Source organism: Strongylocentrotus purpuratus, unplaced genomic scaffold (genome assembly GCF_000002235.5).
Source record: "Strongylocentrotus purpuratus isolate Spur 01 unplaced genomic scaffold, Spur_5.0 spur5_scaffold_6, whole genome shotgun sequence".
Lineage (NCBI taxonomy): Eukaryota > Metazoa > Echinodermata > Echinoidea > Camarodonta > Strongylocentrotidae > Strongylocentrotus > Strongylocentrotus purpuratus.
This window is the reverse complement of record NW_022145612.1, coordinates 502,820-521,974: the sequence shown is the minus strand read 5'-3', so window position 1 is coordinate 521,974 and position 19,155 is coordinate 502,820. Positions and strand designations below refer to the sequence as shown.

The window sequence follows — 19,155 nt, the reverse complement described above, 5'->3', positions numbered from 1 at the left end:
AATTAGATTAAGATCTTGACTTTTATCTTGCAGTCTGACAGTAGGATGTTGGGAGAGAATTAAGGTACCCTCTCATTTCATGAGAGCATTAATATATTATTATCATTATTAACCTTAAATAAACTTTTATGCTTGCCCGATGACATATAGGCTCTATTTTCGATCTTTGTCTTCTATACGTTTGTGGCAGGATAAAAATAAGGGGACGAGCGCGGTACAAATTAATTATTACAATAACGGAGGACCAGAAACATAGAAATCAATGAAACTTAGTCATAAACAATGAAAGATTTAAGGCATAACTCAACCAGCCTCTGACATACATTCATGTGATTACAACAAAAATCTTCTGATGCCAAATGTTTACATAATTTCGAGTATAGCTAGGTTACCTTGCAGTAACAATTACCTTGCAGTAACAATTACCTTGCAGTAACAATAATTATCATGGTGCTTAGGCTAATGATGATGATGATGATTAGCGTGTCGCCATATTTCTGTACAAATCTTTCGAAGTCGATCCCAGGCCCGTCCAATTAAGGCAGTATTCACAGTCATCTGACGAAATAGGATAGGTTGAAAAAGACAGGACATATTAGTGTTCCCGTTTATAACAAAAGAAAGAAACGAATTAAGCAAGTTCAAGAAGATTGGGGAGTGTTTTATCTTTTTGTAGTGAGCTCTAGTTCATGGAACGATTTACGTAGTCATTTCTATGAGACGAAAGCTCACCACACAAAATAATGTAACATTGTTTTTTGGAGGAGAGCTCGCCTTTAGGGTTAAACTGAAAAGGTATTGAAATTTATCTTCTTATCTTTCCAATTTTCTCAGATGCAGGGGAAAATTATTTTCTCATCAGTGCTAAATTTTTTCTCCCAATTCGTCTTCTTTGAAACCGCGTTTAATTCCATCCATGGTTATATATTATGATCTCCGTTCTCTTCCAATGAAATATATAATTAACCACAATTAAAAATTGTTTACCAATTGCTCCATCAACATGTCCCATCGATATACTACATTTCCTTCTAATTTCCATGAAATTATGCCCTTGGAGGCTAAGTTAAATGGCATTTAGCGTTCCGTCTCCTGGTTGAGAAATCATTGAAATAAAACACACCATCAATCATCTCATAGCTTAGTTGGCCAAATCATTAACATAGCAATAATGCCTCTGATTACACGGAATGGATTAAAGTATTCATTGATATGCAAATGGAATTTGTCTTTTGTATTGACAATGCCGTATTACTCTTGATGAAGTAAAAAGTTTTCACTTTTCTTAAGAGGCGCCATGTTTCCCCTTCTTTTTTCAACCATTATCCAAATGTTTTAAAGTAAAAGTTTTTACTTCCCCTATTCAATATCATTATTACTATCCGTTGATTGCCAAGGTGGTCTTATCATTACGAAGAAAATAAGGCAATATTGGACATTAGAAAAAAATGTTTCTTTTTTTTTCCTTATCATTTTTTCCTTCTTTTTAAGACATGTTCTGGTATACGTTTCTGCATCTTACTAACTGAGCATGACGTAGGCCTAACCCTTTTTCCATATGCGAAAGTCATTTATCATAATCAAGATTCAATTCAGAACACTATATGCCTACTGTCAAGAGAATAACTGTCAAGACTCAAGAGAATAAACAACATCTTGTCACCTGCTCCCCTACAAAGCTTACGTCCACAACCTCAAAAGATCAAACTTGGTGAGTTTTCTTTTACATTACCAAGATGGCATCCCCTCCGACAGGTTTTTAGTAGCACTTACAAGCATTTCTGTCTGAATAGGAATCGTGTTACACTTCTTTTCAGTATTTCCTAGAACGGCCTGTCAATTACAGAAAGATCACCTCCTTCCTCTCCCATGCAGCTCTACACTGTTTACAATCCAATTTACGATTTCACGTGTTCATTATTATGTCTTTATTCTTGTTGAGCCTTCAAGTTATCAAAGCTCTATCTCCCCCTGCTCCTTTTTATCCTTGAATATTTCTATTTCATTTACTCGGTACATATCAATTTCATGAGCTTCATCAGATCACATCAGAAGAAATTCATCTCACTATAGTTTACGGACATTCATTCTCATTAGATCACTGTATAAAGATATTCTATCAATTCTATAGTCGACCCAAAATAGAAAAATTCAATTTGCGGATCGCTCCAGTTTGTCTCCCAAAACGACACACTTGTGAGCGATTATCCATGAGTATGCAAGTACGCCATGAATATTGCTTTATGACGGTTCATTTTTCGGTTTAAATTTCCAGTTCTACAAATCTGAGATGCATGGCCCTATGTGTTATCAGCCTTGTCTGTGATATGGTGTAATGTTGAAGCCCATACTTTTTTTTGTTTAATTCAAGTCGTTGTTAAGATTATTTTTAAGATATAAATATGTTAGCAAAGAAAACAATACTAAGCTGGAAGAATTATTGAATATACTTTAATTTTTAGCCTATGTTATGTTTCACTCAATTATTGGGTTGTTAATGTAAATATGTATTGAAATTATGGAAATAAAAACCTCGCTTGAGGATAAGAGAAAACAAAATATTGAAGCCCTAACAAAATTGCGCTTCAAAATGATCATGAATTGCTTTAAAAAAGTAAACATTTTGATTGACCGGTTTTACCATACTCACTTTCTCCAATAGACTTTAGTGTTACAATAACCGTTTTTGAAATTTAGAATTCCAATCATGAATATCTTGAAAATCAAACGTGTCAAAGATACCCAATCCCTTTAATGTTAGATAAAGTTAACAGTTATTCTATAAATTGAGATACAAAAATCTTCAACATTTCTCTTCTAAATTCCAATCTCTTCTCCCTGACAGCGTATTCATGATATACCCAGGGAAATGACCGATGGCCAAGCATAATCACTCGAAATAAGGGAGGGAGGTAGTCTCTCTCTCTCTTTCTCACTCAATGCTTGCCATAGTAAACGAGACAATGTTTCTGGTTCTGGAAACTACATGTGCATAATTCATCAGACAGGGAAAAAGTTCCACTGGTGCTTACGTTGTTGTGGTGCCTGACGACTCTTCATGGCTCTACAATCCAGCATCATCCTCATTTCCGCTGCTTTCCTGTTGATTAAAGCCACTATAGTTATCATACCTTTGCTCTGACTAAATATCAATTAAAATCAAGATAACCGATACAAACAGCTGGAGGTTGCATGGGAGATGTTCAATTGCCTAACCTTAATCCAACGGAACTCACACAGAAAACATAGAAATGCAAATTGACGAGGCAAAGTTGTTCTTTACCATAGTAAACATAATTTATGTCCCTTTGGAATGTTTTGACTTTGATTTTTTTTCTTCTCAAACTCATGTATTTTGCTTTTGTTTTACAAGAGTGTTATTAAGAAAAGACTGAGCACATTCAAACCACTTTTATTTTTCAAAGTAATAAGTAGAGTATGCATAAAGTAGAAGTACGTAATATGAGACTAGACCTTTAAACAGGTGGTCACCTGCCATTGTACTGTAAAACCCATATTTGAATATATTTTGAAACAGGTCTTTTCGTATCGACGATGATTTTGCTTTTATGATCGTATTAACTATGCCTGTCTAATAGCTCATGATAGAGTCACTTGTATATGGCTACGATGCTGTTATTCTTGTAGAATGAATTGGGAAGGACGCGAAAAAAGGATGCGCTCTCTTCAAGATATTTATATCTTCTTTCTAGGCCTATAAATTGTTAATTTCATTCTTGAACAGTCATTATTCAGCTTGCCATATTTCCGATGGCATCCCATACCGTTTTTCTTGCGTTTGATCTCATCTTCTTTGTTTTTTGGAAACGATTCAATTTTCATTATTCAATCCACATCTCTGTGATATAGGTATGCCTTGTTTTGTAAAAGTATTGTCATGGTTTCATTGCGCGCCGGCCGGCCATGCATGCCAATTGACTCCATCATTATTACCCCCCAAGGGTGAGTTAGCTAGCTCGCTTTCTTCAACAATCATCCAAAAGAAGGATCTTTTTACTGATTCTAGAATTGGTTGACATGGAATATATCAAATATCATATTATTTTTTTTCTAAATTATAAATCGTAGGCAGCAAGTAAGAAAAGTAAAGGTTCACATACACACGTTTACTTACATATTCCTACTTTAGCTTAGGGTTTACACATCAGAGAAAGGGCAATTATCTTAGAAAATTAAGCTTTAGAAATAGCTAACAAGAGAAGGAGCCCGATGCAATTAGGAATAAAAAGTAACAATGATATGAAATTATCTATTTATAACTTTTAAACCTATAACTATGATTTGTCAGCCACAGGAAGTATTCCTGATCTTGCACCAAATATTCGCCAAACCTTTAAAGGGTCAACATTGTGTTATCAACAAAAAAAACACGACCAAATAGTTGGCAAAATCATTTCACCGTTTCGTTTTTTCCATTGTCTGTTTAGATCACTTTAAATAAACGACATTCACCTTCATGTCATTCTGTTTAAAGTTATGAGCCACAGAGCTTTAATTATACAACGTCGCCATCAGATTCTCATCGATTACACCCACGTTTACATAATTAGCAATTTGTTAAACAGTGCGTGCATACTTTGAGTAGAGCAGTATTGTATACAGCTCCGATACTTTTTTATAAGATGATTTTTTCCTGTCTTTTATTCGAGCTTTATGTTAAGACATACACACACACGCGCGTGCGCACACGCACACACACACACCCACACACGCACACACGCACACACTCACATATATTTATATATGTATACAATTTTGTTCACTTCTCCTCTTTCTCTTTATTATTATTGCGACCCCACCACAAGCCTCATGTTTTTAAAGAATTTCGCCTCCTTCCTACATGTACATAACATAGTATATATATTTCATGTGTTCATTTTGAGTGAGAAGGAATTTAATGTTTATTGAATTGAAATTGAGATACAGAGATAATCAAGTATATACCGTTTCTTTAGTTCTTTATTGTATAAACGTATCGTCATTGGTAATTATCATCAACCATGAGCTACTGCATTTTAAAAACTTACAAATTAAATGTTGACTTTTAAGGTCTGCTGAGAGACAGAAGGGCGTTAACTCATATGTTTTTACACGGAGTTAACGCCCTTCTGGCTCTACCATAATGCCTCTAAGTATCTTGTAATGCAGCTGATTTCGCTCAATGAGTACATTTCGTATATATATTTTCCCCCGATCGAATGCAAAGATGAAATTATGTTAATTTGAATAAAATAAAAAGAAAGAAAGAAAGAAAGAAATACTGGGAGTTTCTAAAGGATACAATTAATTCAAAGAGAAAACCTGTTGCTCGGATAGATAACCCAATCCTAGTATACTGAAGCTGTCAAAGCTAATGGAAAAAGCCAATTTTGTACCGTTGATTAGAACTAACTCATTTGATCGCGTGAGCTGATGTGTAAACTAAATGAATGTATAATATATAAACGATATTTGGTCAGGTAGCTTGATTGATAGGTAAGTGCTATGAACACGATGATCACATCTATATATTTGCGAAAATCAACTCAAGAGACGTCATTGTCATGTTCGAACATTATCAATACGTGACGCACAGTGCTATTGAAGTTGCCATATAACTGTCGGTCGAATTTTTCGAAAGTGGTTGCTATGGTGTTTATAAATCATTAATTTAAATAAAGGCCTGGCATTCTACTGACACTACTTCAGATTTAGATGTACGTGTATATTCTGCTTACGATGTTCCGATGTGTTGACAGCCATGTCCCACAATGAATGCTTGGGTACAGGACTTCACGCCTTCACCGAAATACAATGCACCAGTGGTAGCAATGTCGGTAAAATACCCTGTCTGTAACATTATCAGATTCAATGTTAGACTGACTCACATGACTGTGTTCCTTGGTATTATACTCATGAATCCTTTACAATTGCATACTGTTTACTTGTATTATAATGATTCTATGTTGTGGATTTTTTTATCATGTAAATACTTTTGTAAAAATTGTACAATTCAGCCTCGGGAAGCGATGCAATTTTTTGGAATAAATAAACTATTGTTATTATTACTATTATTATTAATTATATAAAAAACTACCCCAAATCGTAAGATATTACAATTTCCCATAAAGATGTGTTAAAATTGTTAACTTTTTAAAATTTCTCCATCTAAAGGTTTTAAAAAGACTGCTTTATTAATGACTAGTAAAAAAATTGATCCACAATAATGCATTTCTTACAAAATTTCTTACAAAATGTGAAAATTGTGTACAGGTGAAAAGAAAAAGAATAAGAACTGCCATGATTACTTTTTTTGTTAGTTACATGTAACAAAATGTCATTATACCTTGTGACGATGTTATTCAATAAATTCAAATTAAAGCTATTACTAAGAATATGTTATCATATCAGAAGAGATTATGAAAGAAGAAGAAAAATTTGTTTCACTATTCAATTTTATTAAACAAAGAGATAATCTTTTCAGTTTGCCATTTGCTTTCCAAAAGAATTCTAGTGAAAGTTTTTTTTTTAAATAAAATATAATACTTCCTCAATTACTTTGCTCAGGCTTACCGAGAAAAAATGTCAAAGACTAATAATATTACATCCTTTGTGCGAAATTTGCCGACTGGGATTCTGATTTTTTTCTCTCGAAAATCATACAAAAGTGTTGACAACATTTACAAATAGTTTTTAACAAAAAGTGAAAGGCGTAAATATTCTAAAAAATAATGAAACGCCGATAATACCAAACAACAACAACAACAACAACAACAACAACAACAACAGATTTGTTAGCAGAAATGTTATAAAGATATAAAGTTATATATATGTTTGTATGTATTTTGTTGCGCTTGTTTGAAAATTGTAATTTTGAATTCATTATCTGAAGATGAAAAATTGAAATCGAATCCGTCAGAGTGAACAAATGAACTCTCAAGGATTTTTATTTCAATTGTTATAATCATTATTTATTCATGATGTACTGGATCGCGAGAGAGGGAGACAGAAGGAAACAGAAAGAGAGATGTGGAGAGGGAGAATGAGAGAGGGGGAGAGGAATAGAAATAGAGAGAAAGAAAGAGAAGGAGAGAGAAAGAGAGAGAGGGAGAGAGAGAGAGAGAGAGAGAGAGAGAGAGAGCTGTAGTAGAATGACGAGATGGTTTACAATATAATTCTTTTATCTATCTATTTAACCGGGAGAAGATACTTAATAAGTATCTTCTCCCGGTTCGAAGGTTGATTGCAACATTTCTCCATTTCACTCTTCTGCCATTCTGGTGCACTCTTGCAGTTTTAGTCTACTCCAGTTCTCCCTCCCAGTCTAGTTCCTTTCACTCTTTCTTCCCATACATCCTTTAAGAGGATTTGGTGCCTTTTAACATGACCAAAGTATTTTGACTTTTATCTCCTTAACTAATCCTACCAGTGCAATTGGTTTATGCCCTGCCATGTGCAATATCTCTTTGTTGGTTTTCATGCGTTTCCAGGACATTTTCATCATTCTTCTGTAAATCCACATTTCAAAAGATATTATTCTATTTTCCATGGCCTTGCTTATTGTCCATGTTTCTGCTCCATACAATAGGACAGACCATACATGTCATGTTAATTGGATCTAGAACCAAAGTTAAAAATCGAACGATTAATATTTATATTAATGATGTAAAACTTAATCAGATACATCATTGCAAATACCGAGGTATATATACAGACCACAATCTCGAATGGGATGAATATGTTAATTTTCTAAGAAAAGATATTATTAAAAAGCTGTACCTATTTAAAAGAATAAGGAACTATATATCTCAGAATATGCACTTATGTTTTATAAAACAATATTTCAAAGTAAACTTGACTATTGTGATGTGGTTTGGCGAAATATAAAGAAAAAATCTGTTAAGAAGCTTCAGGTCCTCCAGAATAGAGCACTCCGAATTATATTAAAAGTTGATGCCAGATATTCTATAATTTCCCTCTATCAGCAGTTAAAGATTGATTTTTTAGAAAAGAAGAAGAGATAAACATGCCCTTTACATGATGTATAAAATTGCTAACCATAATTGTCCTAATTACTTGCTAGATTTATTTGAACTAAAAAAATGTAATTATAATATGGGAAATTCAATAAACAATTTTTTACTCCTTAAATTAAAAAACATGTTTTGAAAAAAAGAGTTTCAGCTATTTCGGTGCGAAATGCTGGAACTCAATCTCACCAAACGTGAGTTATCAATTATAAATTTCAAACGTAATCTAAATAAGTATATGGAATCAAGAGCCCTTAATGAGTAATCCCCGTCCCCTTTAAATATTTTATATATATTTTTAGCGTATGTTATATTTGTTTTGTATATATTTATGTTATCATTATTATGTTGAATTATGTTGTATATATGTTATTTTGATATAGTATGTTTTATGTATATGCACGGCCCTATACGGAAGAACAGTCCGCGGGTTGAGGTAGGATCCGTGCTTAAATAAATAAATGAAATGAAATGAAATACATAACAGTCTACTAGTCTCAACCGGGGGCGTTGCTAGAAGAAAGGAAGGGTGTACCTGCATACATATCCAACCAGGGGCGTTGCTAGAAGAAAGGAAGTGTTTACCTGCATACATATCCAACCAGGGGCGTTGCTAGAAGAAAGGAAGGGTTTACCTGCATACATATCCAACCAGGGGCGTTGCTAGAAGAAAGGAAGGGTGTACCTGCATACATATCCAACCAGGTGCGTTGCTAGAAGAAAGGAAGGGTGTACCTGCATACATATCCAACCAGGGGCGTTGCTAGAAGAAAGGAAGGGTGTACATGCATACATATCCAACCAGGGGCGTTGCTTAGGAGTCGAATTCGGTATGCCTACATATTTATATGCAACTCATTCCCCACCGATACGTACCTTGCATTATCAGATTAGGCACACGCATGCCCTTTTCTTTTTTAATTCGTTTTTTAATTCTTTTTCAACTTATTAAATGCCACGAACAATGTAGGTACCGATGGATAGTGCCTTCATTTCGTTTATTGGTTTCCTTGTTAAAAAAGATAATTATTTTTCACTGTTACCCTCGTCTTAAATAGAACTACGGCCCTCCTGTATCCCACTTTAGATCAAACGATAATCACGTCCTAAATTTCACTTTTAATCTATCACTCTTAATTATGTTTTGTTTGCTAAGTATTGGTGATGAGGTACGGTTCGGCATGAGACATGGACTAGTTGTAATGTTTACATTGCATAATGTATAAATCATCGGCTTAGAAAACGCCAGCTATTGAGTGGTCGTGTTTGCTTGTTATCTACTCAATCGCTTGGGATACCATTCTTAATACCTTTCAATATGATTGCAAACACACAGAGAGCTGCTATTATTATTATTAGAGAGAGAGAGAGGGGGGGGGGGAGAGAGAGACAGAGAGACAGAGAGAGAGAGAGAGAGAGAGAGACAGAGAGAGAGAGAGAGAGAGACAGGGAGAGAGAGACAGAGGGAGAGAGGGTGAGTGAGAAGGAGAGTGAAAATAAAAATGAGAGATACCAATGATGCGGTGATCACGTGATGAACATGGCAGTAGACCGCTGGCCCATGATCTTGTCAGTCTCATGAGCCCTCAGATGACTATTCAGGAAGCACACGTGACTACGATCGACATAGAAGGCTGTCGGTCTCGGGACCGGTAAGAATGGTAGGCAAAGTATTCACAGGGGCACAGGAGCACGTATCTCAACCCTTTGATTGACGAAAATGAAAGAGGGAGATAACATATATAGATAGAGAATGGATAGGGGAAAGGAGAAGCAAAATGAAAAAAGATTATTGACATCCCTCCAACACCATCTCCTGAAATGATCTCTCGCATTTCCGCCATCCGAGAAGAAGGGTAATTAAACATTGATACCAGTCCCCCTACCCCTACTGGCTGGACCCAGGCTACGCCTCCAAGCAGTATTATTGGTTTAACATATATATAACTTGACATGCATGGCTTACTACCACATACAGTGGCGGATCCAGGGGGGCGGGCCCCCTTTTCTTCAGGGGGGCGGCCCCCTGAAGAAAAAAAACGTGTAAAAACTGGCGCTCAAGGGGGGGGGGTGCGATTTTTCATTTTTGAGGGCTAAAAAAAAAAGTTGTGCTCACTACACCCCCCCCCCCCCCCCCCCACTGAGCAAAATATTAGCCCGGCACGATTTTCTAATTTCAGCACACTAAATTTCAAATTTATTTCAAATTTGCCCCCCCCCCCCCTGAGAAATCCTGGATCCGCGCATCTGAGCACATACTGGACATTACTCTTTTCGTCTCGGTACTCTATAACATCATAGCAATTAACAATCCTGTAACTTTTCACTCGTAACATTTATTTTAAAAAGGAAAAGATCTCGGTTTTTGTTTGAGTTTACTTACAAAAACTTAGTTTTAATCTGAATTTAGATTAGATTTGTTTACTGGGTTCGCCAGAAATACTCGCTCTTGCTCCTAGGATTTATGTATGAAATATACGTACATCTAGTTGATATTATTGTGTTTGCCCCTCCCCTTCATCATTCGTTCGTTGCCCTATATATTATGATCAAACAAAAATTCATAAAACCATGGAAACCAGATGCTATGATCAATAAAACTATACACATGAGTACATCAATTAGACAATCATATTATTTTGATGTGGTACTTTTTAGTGCATTATTGCGCGCGTGTGTTTGTGGGTGTGTATGTAGTGTGCGTAACCAAGACAAAATTAGCTATCACGTTAGGTTCATTTTCATCGTGCAGAATTATTCTGCCGACGATTTCCTGCCCTATTTTGGCCAAGGATTTTAGGAACATTTCATACAATAAATGAACATACAAAGCCTAAAAGCAATTTCATCCAAATATATATGACAAAAAACGTGAATACTGCGATGACAACTACTTCATATCGACATTTAATTACATAATTGAGTACTGGTTGCTTTGTCAAGAATCAAGCATGAACAAATCACAATAAAATTATCATGCTAATTCAGACTTCGATGCAATTCATTTTTCATTCTCTTAAGTACTTTACAATTACACGGAATTATATTGATTGGGAGAATGACTAAGAATAGAGAAAAGTGCATTCCTAGGTTCTGTAATAATATCCAGTGCTATAACATGTGTCATAAATGAGATCTTAATGGCTATGGGAATCAACCATTCAATGTTTGATTTGAAATATCGATAGGTAAACTCACATAGAAGAAGAATGAGAAAAGTGAAGGGAAACATGAAAGTATGTAAATGGGAAAGATTAATGATGGAGAAGCAAATTAGACAGAAATGGAAGTATGACATAGATAAAAGAACTGGAAGAAAGGAAGAGAAGATTAGTATACAAAATTACAAAGAATATACAAAACAAGACTATTATGGGGGAAAGACAACTTGAGGACTACTCTGTGTCTCGTTATCCTATATACTACATACATTATTATCGCGGTAAAGGCTCCCTTGCATTGAAATCTAATAACCAATGCTCTTTACAGTCATCGCTCGGTATAATCCCAAGTCTTCCGTTATTATTCGTAACCGCAGGGGTATTTCCAACAACTCGAATAAATAAGAAATGAATACACAGTGAAATCAGATTGGAATAAAACGTAAAGTCCATGCTAAAAGGAACGTTTCTTTGTAATATTTTCGAAAATTGTATGCCTAATGATAATCAGGTAACATTAGTAAATCATCTCTACATTTCATCTTTATTGGGTACGTCTATACTAGACAAAGGAATGGGAATAAATATGCAAAATTATACTAATGTAGAGCTAGAAATAGGCTTAGAAAGGTCAAACTAGAGTGTTCAGTTATTAGCTTTAATGGTATATTCACGCCCGATATCGGCGTAACGAGATATAATTCTTGACATTATGATGGTATGCATGTCTCTGATACAGCCATACGTATTGACTAAAGTGTAATAACAAGTGTACAGGCCAAAATTATTCAGGAAGGGGATCCAAGGGGTGACTCCTGAACATCGTTTTTCAAATTCTTTGAAAAGATGAAAGCGTTTTAAATTTGAAAATATACTAAATATGAAACTTATTAATACGAGTAGACACAAATCGTTGCCCATATGAGATGACGTTTGCCTGAATAGTCATGTCGAAATTTTCTGCGCCTCGTATGTCTTAACGTTTACAAAGTAGAAAAAACACGTTGGGATTCATTCAGATACCTAACCATTTGGTAGATACACTTTGCAGAAGCTCTAATATTTCAACTTCATAAATGAAAACAGGAACATCAGAACACTACACAGATATTAGAACATAGGAATGTCAGATTATATGGTTATTATATTATAGATTATGTGGAACCAGATCTGTGTGGAACTCTGCAAAGTTTAGCCTTTCTCACGACATCAGGCCATGTTGATAAGTATACAGACCTTATTTTTCACACGCGTTGTAAATGTGACCAATAACAGAAACAATATTAATTTTTCAATTAGTCACACTTTTGACTAAAAGATAAACTAAAACAAACAAATGTAAAAACCCATAGCCAGGGCCATTTATAAGTGAATAAGTGCACGCTTTTACGTCATGGAGCTCATAAGTCTACGACAAATTTAATGGTAATGACATCGTATAATTAGACAATTAATGATTCAAATGAGCAACGAATGGCAAGGGAAGAAAAAGTTGTACTAATAGAGCCAGAGGTACTATTTACATCTCAAACTAATCTGATAATGCGCTGTCCGTTGTTCTTCCTCCCAGCATATCCCTATCACCCTCAATATCTGACGCGCACCATATTTTTTCTTCTTAATTGCCAAGCGGCTTTTAAAGATTAATCTGTTCAGTGAGTGGTTGTAATGGCGGCTGCGTTATCTATCTGAATGGTGAATTATTAATGAATTTTCACTTAAACTCTTCATACAAACTCTTGAACTGAATCACGAAACAGAATATAAAATGTAAAAGGTCTAGTGAAGGTTGGGCAATATTTTTTTCCAACACTTTGCCCAACGTTGTGCTAATAGGCAACCCAACCATCCAGTGGTATTGGTAAACGTAAGTACCCTACTTCACATGTGCATAATTGTTTCGTATTTTGACCTAAAGCTCGGTCAATATTTTCCCAACAAGTGGGCTATCGTAGTCGGGCAGTTGAAGGGTCATATCTTTGCCCACATTTTGGTCAAGATAGAAAACAATTACGCACGTGTGAAGTAGGGTACTTACGTTTACCAATACCACTGGGCAAAATATTACCCAATAGATGGTTGGGTTGACTATTGGCACAACGTTGGGCAAAGTGTTGGAAAGTATTGCCCAACCTTTTCACAGTGTACATGGGAATTACTTTGTTGGGAGAGGTTGTAATTTATTGTTTTGCATGCAACAATGCCAATGATCTTCTTATATTCCTCCTCATCATTATCGCAAGTGGCATAGCACCGGGGGCACTGAGACACCCCTAACTAAGGAGGAAAGGGAGGAAGAGAGGGGAAGGTGAGAAAAATAGGAAGGGAGAAAGAGAGAAAAACGAATGTAGGCCTACGAAATAAAACCATTGAATGTGTCTGCCCTGTAAGCATAACACCTGTTCCCCAGAGGAACTAATTGGAAACAGAGCGTCTATATTCCTTACCCTTCACCAGATCTAAAAAGCGATGTTTGGATATATCCAAGGATTTTGGAAAGATTTGAAATTACATTCCGTAATGAAAGAAGACGAATAAATAGATAAAATGGTGTTTGTGTTTGATAATTATTACGTATGATCTCACATAACACATCCATAACATTATGAATAACACAAAACTTAGTCCAAGCTTGAATGTGTGTTTTTCTCTCGCGAAAACTATAGGCCTAGTAGCGATTGAACTATACATCTTGTCAACAGCAAAACAATTGTACAAAGCACATGGTATTCCATAAAAAGCAGCTTTTAAACGGAACTCCTAAAACTAAAAGTCAATCTTAACTGCTTAATGCTAATTGGTTGAAAATCAAGTGGCATTTAATTTTTTATTTGCTTTTCAAATTAACTTTTTATGCAGATCTATACACTTTATCGAGAAACTAAAAGAAGAAGTTAAAATACCAGTATATTAATATACCGTTTTAAACATATTTATTTATTCATGGAATTTCTGGCGAAGGACATTTTCTAAAATATGGGGTTATTTTTCAGGATTAAGATGTCCAGTAACGACCTATGGCACAAACGTGTGAACCATGCTAACATATGACGTTTATACATTTGACGCTAGAATTCAAGTCGAGTTGTTGTGAAATATACTTTTATGTACTATTCCACTTCTTGTTAGTATGCCTTTTTCATATAAGATTTTGATGAACACTCGAATTATTTTACAAACCTCAAACAGCTAAGAATACCAATTTTAAAAGAAACGTATGACACATAGGAATTCAATGTAACATATTTTTTCAGATTCATCCTACTATAAGTATTTACTTTTCACAATCCTTCCTTCCATGTCACTGGCTTACTGATAGTGTGGTAGAGATCATAGAGTCGCTGATGTAATCCCGTCCAAGATACTTATGTCATTCCAACCAATCTTCTTTCTCAGACATCAATCATTATAATGCAGAGTACACACATCTTTACTCCTCATTGTCGAGACATATTCTCTTTCACGTTTCTCTCAAATGAACATGATGAATGCGCCATCTTCAGGTATAGAACTCCAGGTTAAATGTCGGATGTGAGTGCATGTATTCACATTTTTCTTCTTTTTTTCCTGGTGCTATATACATACTCAAAGCGACATTTTTAGGTTTTTTGTAAGGGGGAGGGGCTAGTTTTTTAAAGTTTTTGTTTAATATATTTAATTTTAGCTTGTCAATGATTATTATTGTTGATTTCACAGTGCTCCATAATATACCTCACCATTTTATTTTTACCATTTCTGTAAAGTCACATGGATTGGAAAAGAAGACCTCCGGGTTACAGTTATTTAGTTAATCTTTTTATTTTCCCTGCATCCATATGTGACTCTTTTCCGAATGTACTCTTGTTTTGTATTCAATGATTTTCTTTGTTTTTGCTGAATAAATAATACTACTACTACTAATAATAATAAATAGTTACATGGGATGCCTATGCGTTATGTTGTCACATTATAGAACGTATTTCATTCGCACATTCCCGTTTTAACCATCGCTATGTATTATTAAGAGATTTAGCTAATAGTGTAATAGTTCATCCCTTCCAAAATGCAGTTAATGTTCACTGATCTTAAAAGCAATTTGATGAACTCTTAAGCTACCACCAAGTGTTATGACTTCATTACGTAAATAATACTCCGTAAGAAGAAACACCACAACAACTGTCAACTTTATGTTGTATGCTTTGGAACTTTAATTAAAATATATTCAAATTGTTGTGAAAGGAAATCCTTTTCCTTTTCCACATACAAAACATTATCCGTCAGACAAACATTAAATGAGATGAATCTTGTCAATTATCTAATAACGTAAAAAAACAGGATTTTCCAGTTTCAAACACAGATACTTAACTTTGGGTTGTTCAAACTGCCGACGGCATTGAAAGGGTTAGTATCGTTGTCATCGACTTGGAACAGAAAAAGCACATGATAATAAAGACATCGATCATTGTTGACCAGTTTGAGATATCTCTTTTAATCTTTCTATTACAACACAATATTCATCCATGTAACTTACAGTAAAACAAAACTATAATTAAGAATAATCAAACGACGCTAATGGATCTGAATTGTGTGAATGTCTTTCAAGTCTCTCCACAATGAATATCAAAATGGACGAAGAATTAACTTTTAAATATCAGGGATAACGCTGATAGTATATGACACTGACATAGTTACAGTGTGCTTAAGTCAAGATTAAGTCAAGATTAAGATCGATGTGTGTCCCTCTTAGCCTCAATTATTAACCTTTAAAGACATGTACTTTGTCAAATTAACTTCATTTGTGACAACAAAGTCTGCAAGGAAAAAAAGAAATGGAAATTAGTGAGGTAATGTTCGTGGCGTAGTGCAGGCGTAGTGTCATGGATGGGGGTATAGTGGCATCGGATTCACGAGGAGGATGAAATAAGAGATAATAAGGACATTGAAAAAAAGATGGTCGGATCATCTTCTTTTCTATTTGTCTTCCCCCTTTCCATTGATCATCTCTCTCTCTCTGTACCAAATCTGAATTTCACCATCCCGTAATCACCCACTTTCTTGAGTTCTGTTTATTTATCGAACCAGCAACTCACACAAGCTTACAGAATTTAGGAGGGTTATTTGCATTGTTTTCATAAACAGCATACATCACCATGGGTATGTTGGATGGTACTTAAGTCATGTTAGTGACAATTTACACAATAAAAAGAACAATTGAATGGCATTCACATTATACAAATTATATAAAGCCATTTACTTGAATTCCATCATGTCAATAATTACATAAGTTAAAAGAATACATAAAATCAAACGTTATACCTGTACTACATATTCATTTTCATCTTCTTTGATGATAAATATCCTGCCGTGTATATAAATCAGTATATAAATCAGAGAGATTTGTTGCTTCAGGGCTCAGTCTAATAAGGATGTAATAATTAGAGGCATAAATCCAGATCAAAATTCTTTATCCAAACGATCCTTCCCAATGATGATTATCTCTGGTATATTTTCTTAAGGAGTCTTTTGAACTCGTTCCTGTATGCCGTGTTAATGAATGTATAAATGATGGGATTGATAACAGCACTCAAGAAGGATAAAGTTAAAACTAAAATCTTCACCTCGACGGGAAGATTCATACTGATTTCAAGGTAAGTTATAATACTCATTGGAAACCAACAGATGATGAATGCAGCTATAATGAATAAAGCTCGTTTAGCGGTCTTTGCCTCAATTTTTCGTCGGCCCCTTTCGCGCGATTTAGGATTCATCAAACACACATCTCCGTAGATCTTTGTTGATAATTCCTTTGTCACGGTAGAAGCATCTTGGACGGAAATGGAAGTACCAGGTAGTATTTCACTAGCTAGCCATATTGTGTTTCCTTTGGTCAAGACCTTATCCCCATCAACTGATGGAACATTACCAGTAGAATCACTGTGAGGGACGTGATGAGTCTCTACATTGTCTTGAACATCTTCACATTGGACCAAGCCATTCGAGTTTGTCTCTCGAGCAGTATTGTCTACTGCACTCTGTGAAAGCTCATCCAGTTGTGTCTCGCGCTGTCCCATAGTCAACACAGGCGCATCCTCAAGCTTTTCGCATTGAATTTCACATGGTTTATCAGTATCTATCTCTACTTTAGCTCCACCCTCGGTATCAAGCATGCCCTGTTCATAATCTCTGACATTATTTAATTCATTGGTATTTGAAACGTCGTATGTCGAGTTTATTTCTGGGATCATGTCAGAGTTGTCATCACCTGCTTTAGTCTCTAATGATGGTAAAAAGTTGCTGTATGTTTCCCCGATATCTTCAGTCCCATCTGGTCCAGAGAAAATGTCAGATCTTTCCAATCCTTGCTGATCCAATAAGTTAAAGGACCCATGACTATGGTTTACATACTCTTGATATTCTTGAGGCATTGAATTGTTACTATGGATATTTTCAGTATCAGTCACGATGTGTTGTAAATATGCATCACTTGTTACCTCTGGAATAGACATATTACTAGTGTGTTGCCTCTCTGCAGCTTCTAGAGAACTACTTCCCTGGAGGAGATCGTGTTTAGGTAATTCCGTTGAGTTATGGTCATCAATAATAGGTGCCACAACATTTGTCTTCAGGCCTCCTCTAAATCCGCACATCTGACAGCACTTCAATGGTAGTATTCGCTTATTGGCGGTAGTGACCGAGGAGGTTGGTTCATAGGACGAGCCGACCTTCTCTTTTACGTGCTTCCGGACTGTTCGGAATATCATGGCATAAAAGAATATTACTATAAGAAAGCACATCATGCCAAGAGGGCCCAGTAGGTACATGTCGACTAAGTTGGTCGGTATTCCAGAGCCTAAGCCTAAGCTACAAGGACATAATTCATAAATAGGTGAGGATTGCAATTGAATAGCTGCAATAGAAATGCACGCACTTATCAGCCATGAGATAACCACTGCAGCTAAGACTCTTTCTTTAGTTCCTTTCCGCTTTAATGGGTGAGCTATAGCAGCATACCGCTGTGCACTGATAGATGATAATGTGATCTGCTGAACTGAACTGCAAACGAACCGCAACCAACCTTGAGAAATGCATAAAAACCGCGGCATAACCGCTTTATATGAAACGAGGGATTGGATGACCAGGGTGAAGAGTAACGGTGTGAAAAGGAAGCAAGCGAATAGATCAGCTGCAGCTAGATTCAAAAGAAGAGCATTGTTGGCTGTTCGTAATGAACGACAGGTATACATACTGATACAAACTAGGACGTTTCCTATGACACCTGCAGACATTATAACCATCATGATTAATAAAGAGACTATTAATATCCATGGATATCTTATCATTCGGCACACTAATTCTTCTTGGTATGTTTGATTGTAAGAGGATTGCATGGTATGCTCTAATGAAGCTAATTGATCCAACGTCCCCATTCTCCTACAATCCTTCTAAATCAAAAAGCGTTGACATGATGAAGAAGAACTTCTAAAAAGAAACACGTTTACGCACACGTCATTGCAGTGTATGAGCCTATTGTCTAGTTGTTGATCCAGAAAATAGATTTCAAGTACTTTGAAGCAATCATGACCAAGAAACCGATACAATTTGGAAAAGTTTGTAAACAAGTCAATACATCGATACTTTAGGGATCATTTCACTCAAAGTGTTTTCTCAGAAACTGTGGGTGCAACACAATCATAAGTGAATTTAATGAGTTAACCGCTTCTGCGAGAGAGATAATGTTGGAAAATTGAAGCGCTCTCCTTACTGACGATGAAATATCGATTACTGAAAGAAACAATGCTCACTTTCCAGAGGGCTTTCGACTCCGAGTCCAGCGAAGGATTTTCCTCCCGAAAATCATTTCAAATATCTGCGAAATGAACAGCGCCTAATACCTACGATTGTCAAAGTGTTTCAACTAGGTATCACCGCTTCTCTTCCCTCATAGTTAGATAATGATTGAACCAAGTGATGTTAAAAGTTGTGTG

At 35.6% G+C, this 19,155-nt stretch overlaps 1 protein-coding gene across 1 annotated transcript; it reads right to left on the bottom strand.

Annotated features, from left to right (window-relative positions):
* Window positions 1-15,389: 15,389 nt before the first annotated feature.
* Window positions 15,390-18,720, bottom strand: LOC105440462. The gene has a single exon (XM_011670647.2). The coding sequence runs from the start codon at window positions 18,595-18,597 to the stop codon at window positions 16,663-16,665; it is 1,935 nt and encodes a 644-aa protein (XP_011668949.2). The 5' UTR covers window positions 18,598-18,720; the 3' UTR covers window positions 15,390-16,662.
* Between the last annotated feature and the right edge of the window lie 435 nt (window positions 18,721-19,155).

Excerpts from the sequence above, each read along its gene's own strand:
- LOC105440462 (XM_011670647.2), bottom strand. The coding sequence starts at position 18,597 with ATGGGGACGTTGGATCAATTAGCTTCATTAGAGCATACCATGCAATCC.